Source organism: Pogoniulus pusillus, chromosome 14 (assembly GCF_015220805.1).
Source record: "Pogoniulus pusillus isolate bPogPus1 chromosome 14, bPogPus1.pri, whole genome shotgun sequence".
Lineage (NCBI taxonomy): Eukaryota > Metazoa > Chordata > Aves > Piciformes > Lybiidae > Pogoniulus > Pogoniulus pusillus.
Window position 1 is genome coordinate 2,053,661 of NC_087277.1, and position 18,644 is coordinate 2,072,304.

The 18,644-nt window shown below is 46.0% G+C and overlaps 1 protein-coding gene across 50 annotated transcripts in view; it reads left to right on the top strand.

Annotated features, from left to right (window-relative positions):
• The window catches only part of RIMS2 (regulating synaptic membrane exocytosis 2), a 493,599-nt gene that overhangs the window by 269,245 nt on the left and 205,710 nt on the right, over window positions 1–18,644 (top strand). For all 50 annotated transcript variants that reach the window (XM_064154112.1, XM_064154113.1, XM_064154115.1 and 47 more), the window contains 3 exons: window positions 7,510–7,640; window positions 10,783–10,954; window positions 13,055–13,208. In XM_064154112.1, the coding sequence (XP_064010182.1) occupies window positions 7,510–7,640; window positions 10,783–10,954; window positions 13,055–13,208 (457 nt within the window). The remainder of the gene's footprint in view (window positions 1–7,509; window positions 7,641–10,782; window positions 10,955–13,054; window positions 13,209–18,644) is intronic.

An 18,644-nucleotide genomic window follows, 5' to 3' on the forward strand; every position in this document is an offset into this window, starting at 1 on the left:
TTGAAACAGATCAATAATCTCAGGCAAACTGAGTGGAGAGATAATGGAGATCCAAATCTGTCAGATTGCTGTGGTTGTTGCCACCTCCTCCCACGCTGCTGTTCCTGCACTTATTGGCAACTACTCCGTTTGCTAAATGCTCTTGATCCCATTTCATGCAAGGGTTCTCTGTGTGTAGCTGAAGTGATTTCTGTCATGGTTGCTAGAGAATTGAAATGCATCAATTATACCTTGATACCAGCTAGCACTCATTTTCTTTTCATTGTTTTGAAAGTACTTAGGAGGACTTCTTACAGAAGTGCCTCTTAAAGTGGCAGAAAAGAGGAAACCTTTACTTTAGAAAAACAACCAAAGCCATCTGTGTGTGAACTGTGCTTGTTCCTGTCTCTGAGTGTACATCTGAAACCTCCCAGAAAGAGATGATCAGGCTGAACTTAATGTTTCCCACCCCACTTTTTAAATCACACTTTGCTGACCTGCTCCTTTTGTTACTCTTGTTCCTCAATCTCCTGTGAATGTTTTCTGTGCACCCACCAAGTGGAAATCTTTGCTCCTGGGGAAGTCGGTGGCAAAAAACAAACCCCAATCCTGACTTCCCTAAGGAGAGAATTTCCACCAGGGGGTTTTGAGCTGATTGGATAACAGGTTTTCAGCTTTAATTTATGCATTGCATTTAAAAAATACTTGGTGTTAGATGACTTATGTGGTTGGTGTTAAGCTGTGTTTAAAGTAATAGTTGTGTGTCTTTGTTTTTACTTTTGGTCTTTTAGTTTCCAGCGTGTTGTCCTTTTTGGTTTTGTTTTATTGCTTTTTCTTTAATTTTGCTTACCAGAGCCAAAGCCTTAGTAGAAGAACAACGCCTTTTGTTCCTAGGGTTCAGGTAAAGACTTCGTCTGCCTGAGAGAAACTAAAGCTGTGGGGGTTTTGTTTGGGTTTGTTGTTTGTTTTCCCTTTCCTTTGTCATGGAAAATGCGTAGTAGGAAACCCTTTCGTTCTAGTCCTTTTGCCCGTGTTCGTAGCGTGTCGCTTTAAACCACATTAACAAGTTCCATGTCATCTGTTGTGAGCACCTCGTAAAGTTCTGCATGGGGGTTGAAGTAGTAAAGAAAAACATTTAAAGAGACACCTGAGTTTTGTTTGCCCTTGACCCGACGTGAAATTCGCGCAGCCTTCGAGCGCGCCGGCGGCGCTGCCTCGCGCACGCTGAACCTGTGTGCTGGCCAAGCAATAATTCTCTGCTCCAGGCCGTTCTTTAAAGGTGATTGTCTCTTTAAATCATTTGTGAGCATTACTTAGCACATCCCCCTCTTTTTGTTGTCGTTTTGGCATTTTCCAAGTGCTGGTAGTACCTTGAGTAGAAGACAGGCAAAAAACTTGCACCTTGTCTCAAGCTTCACCTACAGAACTTGATTCTTTCATTTCAAAAGTGCATCAGAATGACCCAAACTGTATTGAAATTGCCAAGTGAATTAATCATCCCATTGTGTCACCGAGCTTATTCAGCTGTGGTGCTCTGCTTGGGTCCAAGTTGTTTGCCTTTTTTCATTAGGAACCTCCTGAAGTACCGTAGATTTAACGCACAAGTAGGTTTTACTAATACTTTACAATGCTTCTCTTGCTTTGCTGCATGTTTTTCAGTTCTTTTGGTAAATAGAACATTCTCTGCTTTTCTTAACAAAATGTCCTCCTGGAGATGGTAATCTTTTGTCTGGGAGCTGTATTCAGGCTTCTCTTGTTTGGTTAGTTGCTCACAAGGAAAGCTGCAAAGGGCGGTCATAGCGGTTAGAATGAGATGATCAAAATGCAATGGGGAAAAAGAGCACAAAAGAGATGACTGAATGGCAAGGAGAAAAGATCTCACGCAAACACATATGTCTTGATAAAGAAATTCTAAATAAGGCTGTAGGAAGTGGTTTGGTTGTGACTCTTAATTGAAGAAGTACACAGAATCACAGAAGCTCTTAGACTGGCAAAGCCCTTCGAGCTCCTCCAGTCCAATCATTAGTTTCACACTGACAAGTCCTTGACTAAACCAAAGCCCTCAGCACAGCATCTAAGCACTGTGAATCGCTATGGATGGAAAGCACCACCAGCATCAGCCAGTCCAACCTTCATCCCAGCAGCCTTCATCACCAGACCATAGCCTCAAGCACCACAGCCACTCTCCTTTTAAACACCTGCAGGGATGGAGACTCCACCACCTCCCTGGGCAGCCTGTGCCAGTGCCTGACCACCCGCTCAGAAAAGAACTTCCTCCCAACAGCCAACCTAAACCTCCCCTGATGCATCTTGAGGCCATTTCCTCTTGTCCTATCATTAGTAATTTGGGAGAAGAGACCAGCTCCAGCCTCACTACAGCCTCCGTTTAGGTAGTTGTAGAGGGCAATAAGGTCCCCTCTCAGACTCTTCCAGACTAAGCAGCCCCAGCTCCCTCAGCTGCTCCTCATAAGTCATGTTTGCCAGACCTCTCCCCTTGTCACCTCTTCTGTCCCTCTTGTGCTGTGGTGACCAAACTGGACACAGAGCTAGAGGTGTGGTCTGACGAGTGCTGAGCACAGGGGCATGTGCACCTCCCTGCTCCTGCTGCTCACACCACTGCTGATCCAGGCCAGGATGCTGTTGGCCTTCTTGGCCACCTGGGCACACTGCTGGCTCATGTTCAGCTGGCTGGCCACCAACACCCCCAGGTCTTTTTCCACCAGGCAGCTCTCCAGCCACTCTTCCCCGAGCCTGTAGGGCTGCTGGGGGTTGTTGTGGCCAAAGTGAATTTACTTTTTCTCTTTTTTTTTAAATTTTACTGAAAGTAGTCTTCCTTAAATGTGAATTCAAACTAAAAAAACAACATAAAACCCCCCCAAACAACCCCAAACTAGCGTGTTGGTAATATTGCTTTAGGTTAACACATTATTGTGTGCAACTTCCATCAACTGGGGCTTTGTACCACAAATTGAAACCATCCTTTAGCATGATGAAGGAGATTGGCTTCTGTTGATGGCAGTGAAATCAAAGAGGGGTACAAATTCAACAGCAAGCCAAGCAGTTCTGCAAGGTAAATGTTGTGTATGACACAAGCTGTCTTTTCATGTTTCTGTTCATTTTATAGATGTGTAGAAAATAAATTAAGATGTCTTCTGATGGTCAATCTCTCAATTATGAAAGGCAATATCTGCATGCTGTATGAAATACTCTCCAATGTAGATGTGCCATTAAGTAGATCCTTGTTTCAATCACGTTGTATAAGCCAAAGAAACAGACATCAAAGTTGTGTGTTCTGCTTAAACTGACGTCCTGCAAGGAAGAATACCCCACGCTTTATCAAATGGTTGTGGAAGTAATTTAAGAGAATGAAACAAGTGTAATGCTTGATGGAGAACATCCAGAGGCTTCCTCTCTCACCTCTGGTTGGATTACTTTTCTGCTATTGTAGCTGAGAGTTGTCTTTAGACAATTTTGCTCCTGTGCAGCATCTTTGGAGTCATTGTGGAAGTCTCTAACAGTCTTTTGCAGTGCTCAGTAACAAAGCTAAGCATAGTGTTTGTGATGAGTGCCTGAAGAACTTCAGCTTCTGACCCTGGAAACATCTTCACAGCTAGACTGGAATGAAAAAGTCCCCCACCTGCTTGCTCACTTTTAGTAGAGATAGTAGATAGTTTAAGATATGTTTACAATGCAAGCTTCAGGGAAAAGCAGAAGTTTCTCCAGCGGTCTTTAAGCGAGGGCATGAGGAGTGGAGCAGCAGCACTGAGCTCCAGTTACTCTTTGGCATGAGACTCAGCTAGCTCAGAGTTGTTGTTTGTGGTTGTCAGGCAGTGTACATCACGTTGTGGGCTGTGGTATAGCTGTGTCTGTAGAAGTCCCTGCAAGCACGAGCATCACCAAATATGCTGTTTGTACTTCATTTGTTTCATTGCTCCCAAGAGCAACTGCACCTCTTTATTGATGCTTGCATCTTCTTGGTAGGCTGAAACTGATATTGGTGATACATGCACCAGATTCTGGCACACATTACACTTCCACACTCCTCTCTCTGTCATTCCATTCATTTTCCAACTTCTTATATCACTGAATAATTAAGCCTCCATCATTATTACTTTACTGAGAAGGTAAGCAATCAGGTTCCTTCTCTCTCTCTTCCCCTTCTGAACTTTCAGCAGTTGCACAGTCCTTGGGAAAGGGAGCATTTATTTCTCCAGCTTCTAGATTCATTTAGCATACCAGCAACTTTCTGACTTAACAGAGTGAAGCTTTGTGATCTCTTTGATCTTAGATTTGTGTTTTCCATACAGCATCTCTTGTTTACTTGGTGGAGCCTCCTTTGGCCATGGAACCACTGGGATTTTTCTGCCTTCAGAAGTTTCAGACATGCCTTTTGCTTTGATGCAGCACACTGGTGTGTTTGAATGTGCGTAAAAATGGGTGCATCATCTACTTAGCATTATTGAAATCAAGCTGAAACCACCAAGAAGAAAGCTGAGGAGGGACTTTTTAGGGTGCCAGGTAGTGATAGGACTGGGGGGAATGGAACAAGGCTGGAAATGGGTAGATTCAGACTGGATGTTAGAAAGAAGTGGTTCAGTGTGAGGGTGGTGAGAGCAGAGCCTGGAAGGGGTTACCCGGGGAGGTGGTGGAAGGCTCACCCCGAGAGGTGTTTAAGGCCAGGCTGGATGAGGCTCTAGGCAGCCTGATGTAGTGTGAGGTGTTCCTGCCCATGGCAAAGAGGTTGGAACTGGATGCTCCTTGTGGTCCCTTCCAACCCTGACTGATTCTATGGAGTGACAACATGAAAGTAACCTAGACTTAATGTGATTTCCCCTATGCGTGTCTGTTAGACTATAGGTCCTGATTACATGACTGCTGCTTCTCTAGAGCTCTGACTTCAATCAGTGCTCTGAATGAGCTGTCAGGTTAAGCTGAGATGGGAAAAAGATGAAATCCAAGTGTACTGAATTTTAGGCCTTAATTTATACAACTTAACATTCTTGGTTTGGGTAAGTCTGAGGTGCACTGGGGAAGAGCTTAGCCTTGTACAGTTGAAGGATCAAAGAACCTCAATACCTGCAGTGCTCTGCTGCAAATAAAGGGCATCTATCCCCGTTCACTCAGTTTGAAGCAAGCTACTCTTGAAGGCATATTCATAGAATCAAGCAGGTTAGAAGAGACCTCCAAGCTCATCCAGCCCAACTTAGCACCCAGTGCTCACCAATCAACCAGACCATGGCACTAAGTGCCCCAGCCAGGCTTGGCTTCAACACCTCCAGGGACAGCGACTCCACCACCTCCCTGGGCAGCCTGTTCCAATGCCAATCAATCACTCTGGCTGTGAAGAAATGATTCTCCAGAGGAAGGCATCTTCTGAGACTGTGAAGGACCATGCAGGAATGCTACATAGCTGCATCCTCAGGAGTGCAGCACCAGAAGTCAGCTTGTATATACTGTTGGGTGTGTAGGAGGCTTGTTCCAGAAATAAGACATCTGTGATTTAAGCCCTGTCAGAAAAGTGCCTTTATCAGCAAGCTGCCTTCCTGTCTTCTCTGGACTAGAGGGTTTCATCTGAAGATGAGTCTCATCCCAACTGTGTGTCTGGGAATATAAGTGTGTGGTGATGGCAAAGAAAGCTTCCTTCCCAGCCCTACTATCCAGAGTGTGTATTGATCTTGGTTTAGACCACTCCATTAAACACCAGAGAGAAGCTTATGAAGCTGTTGATCTCTGTTCTCCTGGCTGACTGCAGATGAGTTGCAGAAGTCTGCACAGCAGGTGTTCTTAGCTGGAAGCCTGTTTTAAGGAATGAAGCAGACCATAAAATAGTTTGGGTTGGAAGGGACCTCTAAAGGTTATCTAGTCCAACTCCACCAGAGTCAACGGGGACATCCTCCATCCTCTGGCTTCCCAGAGCCCTCTTGAGCCTGGCCTTGAATATATTCGAGGATGGGACCTCAACTACTTCTCTGACCAACCTGTTCCAGTGTTCTTTGTCCATTCTCTCACCTCCACTTTCTTCCTTTCATCTCTTTCCATACCAGTCAAATGACTTCTTGGCTTACAAATGCTCGTGCTGTGTGTTGGAGTGCTATCAGTGTGGACACAGGAAAGAGAGAGCCTTCTTGCCATGTTTCTGCCTCCATCTTTCCTGTAACAAGCCAAATTACAGGGAATTATAGGGAAAATATTCCCACAATGTGCAAGTTTTGCCTGTTATGTTCAGAGCATAAAGAACCACAGCAACATGCAGGCTGGCAAAGCCCCTCAGCAGCACCAACTCCGACCTAGAAGCCTGCTCTACAAGATTCACCTTAGACCATAGCCCTAATAGTAGGAGGTTCTTGCTTCCAAACACAGGTACTAGAGCATCTCCAAACAGTGTCACATGATTTCATCTTTCTTCTTCAAGCGTTTTGACTGAAGTTTTCCTGCAAAAGTTGAGTCTGAAACAAACAGGCTGCAGAAATGTTTAGCCTGAATATGAACACCTAATTCTGCTTGTATTTTTGGTACCCGTTTTGAGTTTCTCTCTCCTTCCCTCAGTTCGTGGCAGTGTCTAGGTCACAAAGAGATTTCATTCTGCTTAAATAAGGTTAGTTTCTCCCCCCCAAAAAAGTGAGTGAGGATGACAGTCTTCAGTGCTTGTGCTCCCTTGGGGTGTGGGACTAGTCAAAGTTGGTCTTTGCAGGGACTCCCAAGGAAGCCTGCGGATGGATGCATTCAGTGTTAGAGAGATTGGCTTGCACTTGAGAGGTCACCAGAGCTTTGCTTTCACACAGCTTGCCACGTGTGATATAACTGCACCACTTGTCCCTTCCACAGTGACTGCTCTAAAGTAGGTATATCCTCTCCGTGAATAATGTATTTGCAGCTGAAGTATTCAAACTGCAAAATCTAACTGGCAGCTTCTAGTGGCTGTAGCACAAAAGCATAGCAGACCAAGTGTGAGGCTGGTTAAGAGTTTACACAGCTGAGTAATAGCAGTTATTGCCATGTTGTTGCTGAGTTGCACTGGGAAGAGGGTTGGACTACTGAACCTACCTCTCTCACGATTTTCAGAGGACTTGTGTTATTTTATCATGGGTCTCTGCACCTTGAATAACATTTAGAGACCTGGAATACTTATGGCTTTATCCAATAGCCTTTCCAGCACAACAGGACATGAAAAATTAACTCATGCACTGTGCATAAACTACTTAGAAATGAAGTTCTACATATGAGTAACATACATCAGTAACACAAGTAATATAATATCACTGCCAAGTGAAAATGGTCCTAAGCAGAGCACCATGTGAAAAAGAATTAGCACGAAGCAATGTACTTATTGTATGGGGCAATCTCTGGTACCTAATGAAGCTATGATAGTATTAATGTATTTTTATATGTCTTATAAATACAAACTAGAGCACAGTCTTGTCTCTGTAAGTAGCCAACACACAAAGGCATTTATGACAGAAGAAAAAATAGCCATGGACATGCTGCTCTGTTGTAGAAATGAGTTCCCTAATTAATCTTTTCTCATTGCAGATAAAACTGTGGTATGACAAGGTTGGTCATCAGTTAATAGTGACAATATTGGGAGCAAAGGATCTTCCTTCAAGGGAAGATGGGAGGCCAAGGAATCCTTATGTTAAAATTTACTTTCTTCCGGACAGAAGGTAGGATGAACACACAGACAAGGAACGTTTGAGTAAGAATTAGCCTCATGCCCACTTGGCACACAGAGCTGGGTTTACTTGTCATGCCTCTATGGAAAAGTCTTGCACAGCTTGGAGCTGCCTTGTTGAACCTGCTATGTAACAGCAGTGTGTCTCTGGGCACTAAGCACAAGCTCACTTTCTCTGGACATTTGGTTAAATAACCGATGGAGAAGGAAAGGTAAAGCTGTGTCAGTGCCTGGGGATCTCCTATTAGCAGAGAATGCTAGTGCTTTATAATGCCTCTCTTTCCTGTGGCAGGTACTCCTGTCCAGTGCAAATGCTACAAAATTAGGTTCACTGATTTCTGGGTTGATCAGTCCAGCACTTGGGTTTGCCTCAGCTGCACACAGCAAAGCAGGGCCACACCTGGCACCTGAAACCCACAGCTTTCATAGCGCAACAGAAGCGAGTCCAGGCTGAAAGGACTCTATTGGGATTTCTGAGAGGCACCTTGAAAATTTCCCCTAAAACACAGGGCTAACATCAACCTGGACTGGCTTTTTGAATGTATCCAAGGAAAATTAAACTTCCTGAACAGTGCTTTCATTTTTAAGCCATAATTTTCTGCCATTTCCACTCAAGTGCAGAGGGGAACAGCAAAGGGAGCAGTGTGTTCCCCAGTTGATTTCTTTTATTGCTGTTTCCTCAGATTGTGTAAGTAGATGAATATCTTTAAGTTTATTTTCTAGTGTGTCCACCACATAAATCAAAGATTTAGCCTGACCCAGCATATAAAAGATTGACCTGACCAGTGAGATGTTGAATCTATGGAGCAGGATGTATTTTTGCAGCTCATATTTTTACATCCTTTGCTTTCCCTAATAGCTAAACTGGGGAGATGTGAACCATCTCCAGTACCAATTGACTCCAGCAGGAATTAAAGCTAGTCAGCATTTTGGTAGACACTGCTTTCCCACTTTCATTCTATACCATATGCTGGCAACAACATTTTCAGTGACTGCCTAATTTGCTGTACCCTTAAGGACAAAGAAGTTTGGATGGGTTGTCTTGGGCTCACCAATAATTGCTTCTTAGTTCATTCAGATTTTAGTGTGCTTAGAGAGACTGAAGCTGTGCTAAACTGAGAATCAGCTCTGCTTAAAATTACCTTATTTGCTTTTTCAAGATGAATAAAGCTACCAAAAAATCTGTGTCCAGAATGCTTTGCAGTATAAGTTTTAATATCTGAGAATGCATGGAAGGGAAACAATTAAATACTCTCAGGTATGCAGGCACACAAAAGTTACATAACATTAATCTTTATTAAGCTCCTCTGGTGTTTCCTATTTATGTGCAGTATCCAGGAGCCTTTCTTTACTTCTTATTTATGTTTTCTATCATTTCTAAAGGAAATTTGTCTTACTGAATTGCTTTGGCTTTTTTTTCCTAAGGTGCAAATTCCTTTTCCTTAGAGGTAAAAGCTTAATAAGCACCAATATATATCTTGGGTAGTAGCAGGAAGCATGCTAGAGGTAAAAAGCACTTAGCTAAATGAAGCATTGAGTGAGATGGAGATAGTGAAGCCTCTCTGATTAAAACACACATCACTGGGGAAGCTTGCCCACTGTAAATTCTTTCAGTTCTCAAGGGTAACAGCAGCAAGTGCATTAATTTCATCCCTTAATGTAACAGCAGCATGTGCATTAATTTCATCCCTTAATGTAACAGCAACAAGTACATTATTTATTTCTGATGTGCAAATTCATTTCCTTTCCTTAGAGGCAAAAGCTAGGTGAGGAAGAAGAAGTAGCATTATGTGGTACAAGAGAAATGGAGCAGTTCTGTTGCTTTTGCAGTGATTAGCAGTTGGGCAGTACCTGCACTGCTGGATTAAAAGGTGCACACAACTGAGTACCACAGCTGCAGTATGGAGCAATCAGCAGGCTTAAAATGAAGCTTCCTTGTGAGAGCTCCTGTCAGTATTGTCAGCAGGAGCGTGGGTGTTTGCCAGCAGGACTTGGGTCCATCAGAACATGTTAATTGTTTGAAGCAGGAATATTCTGCAGAACAGTTTGCTTTTGCCACCACCCTGGAGCCAGTGCTGGGAGTTTCGTGGCAGCCTTGCGTGGAGATCTTATTGAGCCCCGCTACAGAAAGTCAGCCTTGCAGTGGAGATCCACCCTTATTCCCAGTGGTTACCCAAAGGATCTGGGCAGCTGTTTTGGCAGCACTTTTCCTTCCAGAGCTTCTGGGAAAAGACATAGAACTCATTCTCAGGGCTTCCTCAGCAGGAAGACCCTATGGGGTAGGCACTGCACTGCCTGCAGCTTCCTGAGCACCCCTTCATGTGGTCCAGCTGCTCCTTCCTGCTCTGCAGGCTGAGTCAGCTGCCATAGGACTGGAAGCTGGAGTCATCCAGCTGGCTTGTCTAGCTGAAATGCAGATATTTTCTCAGGCTATAGGCTGGATGTTAGGAGGAAGTTCTTCACAGAGAGAGTGATTTGCCATTGGAATGGGCTGCCCAGGGAGGTGGTGGAGTCACTATCCCTGGAGGTGTTCAAGAAAAGTCTGAGTGAGGCACTTGTGACTGGGTAGGGCTGGGTGCTAGGTTGGACTGGATGATCTTGGAGGTCTTTTCCGACCTCCTTGATTCTATGATTCATGGAAATCCCATTGACAGAAGTAAGCATTGCCTTATAAAATAGAATCATAGAATGGTTTAGGTTGGAAGGGACCTCAAAGCTCAGCCAGTTCCAACCCCCTGCCATAGGCAGGGACACCTCCCAGTAGAACAGGTTGTTCAAGGCCTCATCCAACCTGGCCTTGAACACCTCCAGGGAGGTTGTGGAGCACAGAATCACCCAACGTGATCAAAGATCACGTTGGGTGATTCTGTGCTCCACAACCTCCCTGGGCAACCTGTGCCAGTGTCTCACCACCCTCACTCTGAAGAACCCTTTCCTAACATCCAGTTTCAATCTTCCCCTCTGCCAGTTTAAACCCAATGTTTCCAAGGCAAACATTTGAAAACAACACAAAAGACTAATCCTGACAAATTCTATCGCCTGATTTTACATCTCTCACTTTCCATGATAATTCCTCCTACAGTAGAATGTTCTCTTGAATAGTTTTAATAGTGAAATTATTTGTTTTTTTTCAGTGATAAAAACAAAAGAAGAACAAAAACAGTGAAGAAAACATTGGAGCCTAAGTGGAATCAGACCTTCATTTATTCTCCAGTTCATCGGAGAGAGTTTAGAGAACGAATGTTAGAAATTACTCTTTGGGACCAAGCAAGAGTTCGAGAGGAAGAAAGTGAATTTTTGGGAGAGGTAAACAGTTCTTGGTAGTTCCTATAGAAATGTAGTTTCTCACTTATTCATGTCTAGACACAGTATGCTTGATAAAAGTGCCAAAGCTGCTTTACATTGTTGTGTCTGTGCTTGTTTCACTCAGCAGTGAACGAATTGCGACCTCACACTTATCTCAGAGTACTGACATGAGATTTTGTCTCTGTGTGTGTTATGTTTTGGTAGCAGCACACACAGAGTTCACAGAATCACACTATGGCAGGGCTTGGAACAGACCTCCAAAGCTCATCCAGTCCAACCCCCCTGCCAGAGCAGGATTGCCCAGAGCAGATCACACAGGAAGACATTCAGGCTTGGAAAAGTCCAGCACAGAGCTGCAAAGACAATTAAGGGAGCAGAACATCTCCATTGTGAGAAAAGGCTGAGTGAGCTCGGTCTCTTTAGAGGAGAATGAAGGATGACCTCATTAATGTTCATACATATGTGAAGGGTGAGTGTAAGGAGGCCAAGCTCTTCTCACTGATGTCCAGTGATAAGACAAGAGGCAGTGGGTGCAAGTTGGAACATAGGAGGTTCCATGTGAAGATAAGGAAAAGCTTTTTCACTGTGAGGGTGACAGACCAGTGAAACAGGCTGTCTGGAGAGCTTGTGGAGTCTCCTTCTCTGGATGTGTTTCTGTATGACCTAGTCTAGGTGATCTATGCTGGCAGCGGGGGTTAGACTGGATGATCTTTCAAGATGCCTTCCAACCCCTGACATCCTGTGATCCTGTTTTGGGTGTCTCCAGAGTGGGAGATTCCACAGCCCCCTTGGGCAGCCTGTTCCAGTGCTCTGTCACCCTCACAGTGGAAAATTTTTACTCCTGTTTCCATGGAACTTCCTATGCCTCAACTTCCACCACTGCCCCTTGTCATAAAAATCATTAAAATCAAGAAGGTTGGAAAAGACCTTGAAGGTCATCGAGTCCAACCATCACCCAGCTAGCAGGAAGACTAAACTGTGTCCTGAAGTGCAATATCCACACGCTTCTTCAACTCCCTCAGGCATGGTGACTCCACAGAACCACAGAATTCCTTAGACTGGAAAAGATCTTCAAGATTGTAAAGTCCAATCAGTAGTTTCACACTGACAAGTCCTTCCCTAAACCAAATCCCTCAACACAACATCTAATCACTGTGAATCATAGAATCAGTGAGGCTTGGAAAGGACCACAAGGATCATCTAGTTCCAACCCCTCTGCCATGGGCAGGGACACCCTACCCTAGATCAGGCATCACCAAGCAGAGCCTGGCTCCAGCCTCTTGGCACTCAACCCTGCACATCTTTGTAAGCAGGAATGAGGTCACCCCTCAGGCTCCTCCTCTCCAAGCTGGAGAGCTCCAGCTCCCTCAGACTCTCCTCCTTAAGGAAGATGTTCCATTCTCCTAGTCATTTTTGTGGCTCTGTGCAGGACTCTTTCAAGCAGCTCCCTGAGGTCCTTCTTGGGGACCAGGTCCTTCATGGGGCCCAGAACTAGACACAGTATTTCAGATGCACTCTCAGCAGGGCTGAGTAGAGGGGGAGGAGAACCTCTCTTACCCTCCTAACCATGAGTTTGTCAGTTTCTTTTGGAATTGTTCATCAAAAAGCCTCTTATCTGTAGTTGTGTTTTACCAAAGTATCAGTGTGTTGCTGATGCTCTTCCTGCAAGGTATTTGAATGCTGTCAAGGTTGGCAAAAAGCAAGAAAGGGATTTTTCTGTTTAAAAGAGTTTTGATATACTTAGTGTTGTAAAATGCACTGCAGCTCCTGCTTAATGAACTCCAAGGCTTTGGTGAAACTTCCAAGTCCCTAGCAGAGAGAGTGATTGGCATTGGAATGGGCTGCCCAGGGAGGTGGTGGAGGCACCGTGCCTGGAGGTGTTGAAGCCAAGCCTGGCTGGGGCACTTAGAGCCATGGTCTGGTTGACTGGCCAGGGCTGGGTGCTAGGTTGGACTGGGTGATCTTGGAGGTCTCTTCCAACCTGCTTGATTCTATGATTCTATGATTAAGGGATAGCAGAAGAGCATTTATGAGCATACCTGTTTGAAAACATTCTGTTGTCTGATGCTTCCCTGCTTTGAACCGTTTCTTCTGTTCTAGATTCTTATTGAGCTGGAGACAGCATTGCTGGATGATGAACCTCACTGGTACAAACTCCAAACACACGATGTCTCCTCATTGCCACTTCCCCATCCCTCACCCTATTTGCCACGCAGACAGCTCCACGGCGAGAGTCCCACGCGGAGGCTACAAAGTAGGTTGCTGGTTGTGTGCGCTGTTGTTGTGGAGGGGAAATGAATTGCTGCCAGATGATGTTTTCCAACGTCAATACTGGTTATTAATATTGCTATTCAGAGCTCTGGCCCCCCCTGACCACTGATTTTAATAGTATTTGGGGTCTTACAGCGTTATGGAAACATGCTGTGGGTAATACCTACAGCTAATAGACCCAGCAAAGTGCATCAGCGTTAATTGAACTGGAAGAGACTGTTCCTGCAGTCAGTGCCCCTTGTGGCCAATGTGCTGTTTGCTCAGCAGCTGGGCCCAAGCTCTTTCTGCTCTATGGCAGAAGGCAGTAGGGAATCACAAAGAGGTATTTAAGCATTTACTCACAGATTATTATCATTGCCCTCGTGGGGTTAGCCACAGTCCAGACAGTGCCCAGATGCTTTCAGGGGACTCTGCCTTGTTGGATGTTGAGGCTTGAATCTTCCTGGCTTCTGGGGGCAGGAGGCAGACAATCTTTGCCCTTGTCTCCTGGCTGCTTCTGGATGAGCTGTGTATATGTCCAGGGATTCTAGGCAGGACCTTCAGGTGCAGAGGCAGATGTGGTGTAGCCACGCTGGCCATACAGGCTGGTTGTGTGCAGGCATCCAGGGTCTGCTCCTGGTAAGTGCAGCAGTGCAGTTTAGCAGGCAGCAATGAGGCAGTGTGCAATAGCAGCAGGGCTGGGCACAGCAGAGAGAGCAGGCACAGAGCAGGGAGGCAAAAGCAGGTTGTTCACCTGCATATCTCCTTTTATCAACGTGGGCTGAGATCAATTGCCTTTGGACACAGGAATAGCCAATCAGGATGGCAGTTAGCCAAACCACACCACGTTGGGCAGGGTCCACAGTCCTGGCTGTCCCAAATATGGGGAGAGCAGGGGCCTTGCTCCCTATAGCCAGAAGCTGGGCCCGTGGGCTGACACAACAGTGTCACACAGCCTGGGCCCTGGCCAGGCCAGGCTTTATGGCACCAGGCCCCTTGTGTCTCTGTGTGTCTGGTGGATAGGTAAGCATGCATGAGCCTATTTTGGGCCCATGGGCCCTCCACAGAACTGTGTGTAGAATTCCTTTGGATCCATGTGAAAGCTGCTTTAAACTCTTCCAGATGGGAAGCTGACAGAGTTACAGTATCACACAGTATCACAGTATTATCAGGGTTGGAAGAGACCTCACAGATCATCAAGTCCAACCCTTTACCACACAGCTCAAGGCCAGACCATGGCACCAAGTGCCACGTCCAGTCCTGCCTTGAACAGCTCCAGGGACGGCGACTCCACCACCTCCCCGGGCAGCCCATTCCAGTGTCCAATGACTCTCTCAGGGAAGAACTTTCTCCTCACCTCCAGCCTAAATCTCCCCTGGCACAGCCTGAGGCTGTGTCCTCTTGTTCTGGTGCTGGCCACCTGAGAGAAGAGAGCAACCTCCTCCTGGCCACAACCTCCCCTCAGGTAGTTGTAGACAGCAATAAGGTCTCCCCTGAGCCTCCTCTTCTCCAGGCTAACCAATCCCAGCTCCCTCAGCCTCTCCTCGTAGGGCTGTGCTCAAGGCCTCTCCCCAGCCTCGTTGCCCTTCTCTGGACACGCTCAAGCATCTCAATGTCCCTCCTAAAGTGGGGGGCCCAGAACTGAACACAGTACTCAAGGTGTGGTCTAACCAGTGCAGAGTACAGGGGCAGAATGACCTCCCTGCTCCTGCTGGCCACACCATTCCTGATGCAGGCCAGGATGCCACTGGCTCTCTTGGCCACCTGGGCACACTGCTGGCTCATGTTCAGGCGAGTATCAATCAGCACCCCCAGACCCCTCTCTGTCTGGCTGCTCCTTTGTAGCTGCTATGAATTAGATCACTTATGAGTAGTGCTGAGAGTCTGAAGTGCTACGAGTAGGGCTACTGAACGTGGTGAAGACTTTCAGTGAGACTCCCTAGTTCAGATCCCGAGCTTGCTCTTCTGCAATGTGCTATCTTTATTTTGAGGTCCTAGCTTCAATGTTACATTCATAATTGCCTTATTTAAGCAAAAGTAAATGTGCAGGACTTTTCAGCTTCTTCTTCAATTCTTCTTAACTTCTTCTTCAGCAGCTTCTTACAAGGGAAGTGAGCTGTATTTAACAACCTGTGTAGCTAAGTTAGTACCCTGGCCTGTTGCCTTGGTTTGATAACATTTTGTGTGGCTGCATTCACAAAGAGAATTTCTCTTTGCATTCTGTGTTGTGGAATTTTGGGATCCTAGATGCTCAGTAGCTTCATGTCAGCAGTAAGTGTTTCTAAAATGGAGTCTGTCCAATATAGCAATAAGATAAATGGGTGAAGGGTGAAAATATTTTCCTCCCTATTTCGCCCTTTCTCTAGTTTAACTGCTTAGGACTGATAGTGATTACAAGCTGTCCTGGAATTAACTTTATGAAGTACCAATTGACCATGGCAGGGAGGTTGGAGTAGATGATCTCTGAGGTCCCTTCCAGCCTAAGCCATCCTATGACACTTTTATTAAAGAACAGCAGCAAACACCCCCAAAAAGCAACAGACCCAAAACTATTTCTGAAAATGTTGGCTTTGGGTTTTGGTGGAGGTGGTTTTTTTTGAGCCTTTGCATGTCAGCTTGCATATGTTCCATATGCATATGTGCATATGATGCACCTAAGCTCACAGCAACATAGACAGCAACCTGGATGTTTCCTGTGTGGATTCTCTGTTTGGTAGTCCCTTGTATGTGACTATTTTGAGTAGTGGACAGGTTTTGTAGCTGTGCACTGGATGGTAAGAAGGATTAAAATGCTCCCTATCATAATATTCTGAGATAGGTACACTAAACAGAGAGTTGCAGTCCCTGACTTCAAAGCTGATGTTATTTCCATTCATGAAAGGAGGAAAGAAATGGTAGCTAACAGGTGAGGAGTTCTGTTTCAGTTTATTCTCATCAGTATTCCCAAGTACCGTGGGTGTTTCACTGAAGTGTTTTGTAAGACATTTTAGGGAGTTCAGTTAGAACCACTGAATCTGTCAGGGTTGGAAGGGACCACAAGGAGCAGCCAGTTCCAATACCCCTGCCATGGGCAGGGACACCCTACCCTAGAGCAGGCTGCACACAGCCTCAGCCAGCCTGGCCTCAAACACCTCCAGCCATGGGCCTCAACCACCTCCCTGGGCAACCCATTCCAGCCTCTCACCACTCTCCTGCTCAACAACTTCCTCCTCACCTCCAGCCTCACTCTCCCCACCTCCAGCTTTGCTCCATTCCCCCCAGTCCTGCCACTCCCTCACAGCCTAAGAAATCCCTCCCCAGCTTTTTTGTAGCCCCCTTCAGATGCTGGCAGGCCACAAGAAGGTCACCTGGGAGCCTCCTCTGCCCCAGCCTGCACAGCCCCAACTCTTTCAGTCTGTGCTCACAGCAGAGCTGCTGCAGCCTCTGAGCATCCTCCTGGCCCTGCTCTGGACACTCTCCAGCATCTCCACATCCCTCTTGTCCCAGGGGCTCCAGAGCTGGATGCAGGACTCCAGGTGGGGTCTCAGCAGAGCACAGCAGAGGGGCAGAATCCCCTCCCTGGCCCTGCTGGCCACACTTCTGCTGCTGCAGCCCAGGCTCTGCTTGGCTTTCTGGGCTGCATGTGCACACTGCTGGCTCCTGTTGAGCTTCTCATGCATCACCCCCAAGTCCCTCTCCTCAGGTCTGCTCTCCAGCTACTCACTGCCCAGCCTGGATCTGTGCTTGGCATTGCCTGCTTTCACAGACCAGGTGAGCACTTCAGTACCTGTGTGCATGTGAAGTTTGTGGAATTCTGCTTTTCAGGAGACAGTCCTGCAAACAAGCCCTCTTGTTTCTAGCAGCCCCTGTCTGTGCAGTAAAGAATAAGAGTGAATAAAGCAGTAACTGCTTTACTTTGGAAAAGATTATTTGCCTAAAGATCTGCATAGTGCTACTGAACCAGAGTGTGAAAGTAGGTCAGTTGGCTTTTTTTATGGTCTTACTAATCCTAATGCTCTGCTCCACTGCATGATCTTAGATGTGTCTGGAAATGCAGAGGGAAGGACCCTTCAGTAGTGGTTTGGTGAAACACTAAGATTTGCTTTTCAATGCAGATAGTTTGCTTGAGTGTAACCAGAGTGGTACTTTGACAACTTGAGGCTATAAAGAATTCAGCCAAAGCAGCACTGTCAGATCTTCACTGTCACTGCTGGAGAGTTCCTGAGCTCCTTCAATAAATGATGCTGTTTGCATTCATACTGAGCTTGAAATCCCATAAAGAATGATGTTTTTCTTTATCATCCAGGGAATATATGCACTTGAATCCTTCTATTTCACTAATAATTTTCAGCTCAGATAGTTTTACATGTACAGAATAAGGTCTCTTGGAATTTAAATCCCTCTTTTTGGGGAACTGGAAAGGCATCCAAATGGAAAGTTAGCATCTGGTCAGAATTCTGCAATGATAGCACAGTCCCTTTAGCAATTTAATAGACTTCTTATTTTCATCTTTAAGTTGATTTTACACCTCCTAAATGGAAATAAAAATAGTTCTTGCTGCTCAGAGAGATGGTTGAACAGCTTATTAGAGAGACCCAGCACTCAACTGGATAAAGCCATGAGCAATGCAATCTAACTTGGCCAAGCCTGAGACAGGTGTTGCACCAGATGGTCTCCAAACAGCCCATCCCAGCCTATACCCCATCAGCAGGGGAATGGTGAAGGGCAGGCAGCACATCTAACAGCTGCCTTCACTAACTGAGATCTTTAGAGTGCATTAGTGAGGTAGAAGATTCTGGTTCTTTTGCCTAGCTTCTTGTGTCTGAAGCTCTTTTTGCAGCCTTCAGTAACAAGTCATGAAAGAGAAGATGTAATCCACTGTCACATCACAGTGCTGGGAAGCTACCCAGATGAAGCCAAGGCATGCCTAGCAACGTGGTCTGTTTTAAATCACATACAATGGAATCACAGAGTGATAGAATGGTTTAGGTTGGAAGGGACCCTAGAGATCATCTACTCCAATGTCCCCACCACGGGCAGGGATTCCTCTCACAGAACCACAGCAACATCCAGGCTGGCAAAGCCCCTCAGGATCACCAACTCCAACCTAGAAAGAACCCTGCTTTACAAGATTCACCTTAAACCATAGCCCTAAGCACCACATCCAATCCACCCTGAAACACAGCCAGGCTGGGTGACTCCACCACCTCCCTGGGCAGCTCATTCCAGTCCCTTACCACTCTCTCCATGGAAAGCTTTTTCCTAATGTCCAATCTAAACCTCCCCCAGCCTCAGCTTGAGGCCATTCCCCCTTGTTCTGTCTCCATTACCTGTGAGCAGAGGGCAGCCGCAGCCTCTCCACAATGTCCCTTCAGGTAGCTGTAGACACCAATGAGCTCTCCCCTCAGCCTCCTCTTCCTCACATCAACCATCCCCAGCTCCCTCAGTCTCTCCTCATCAG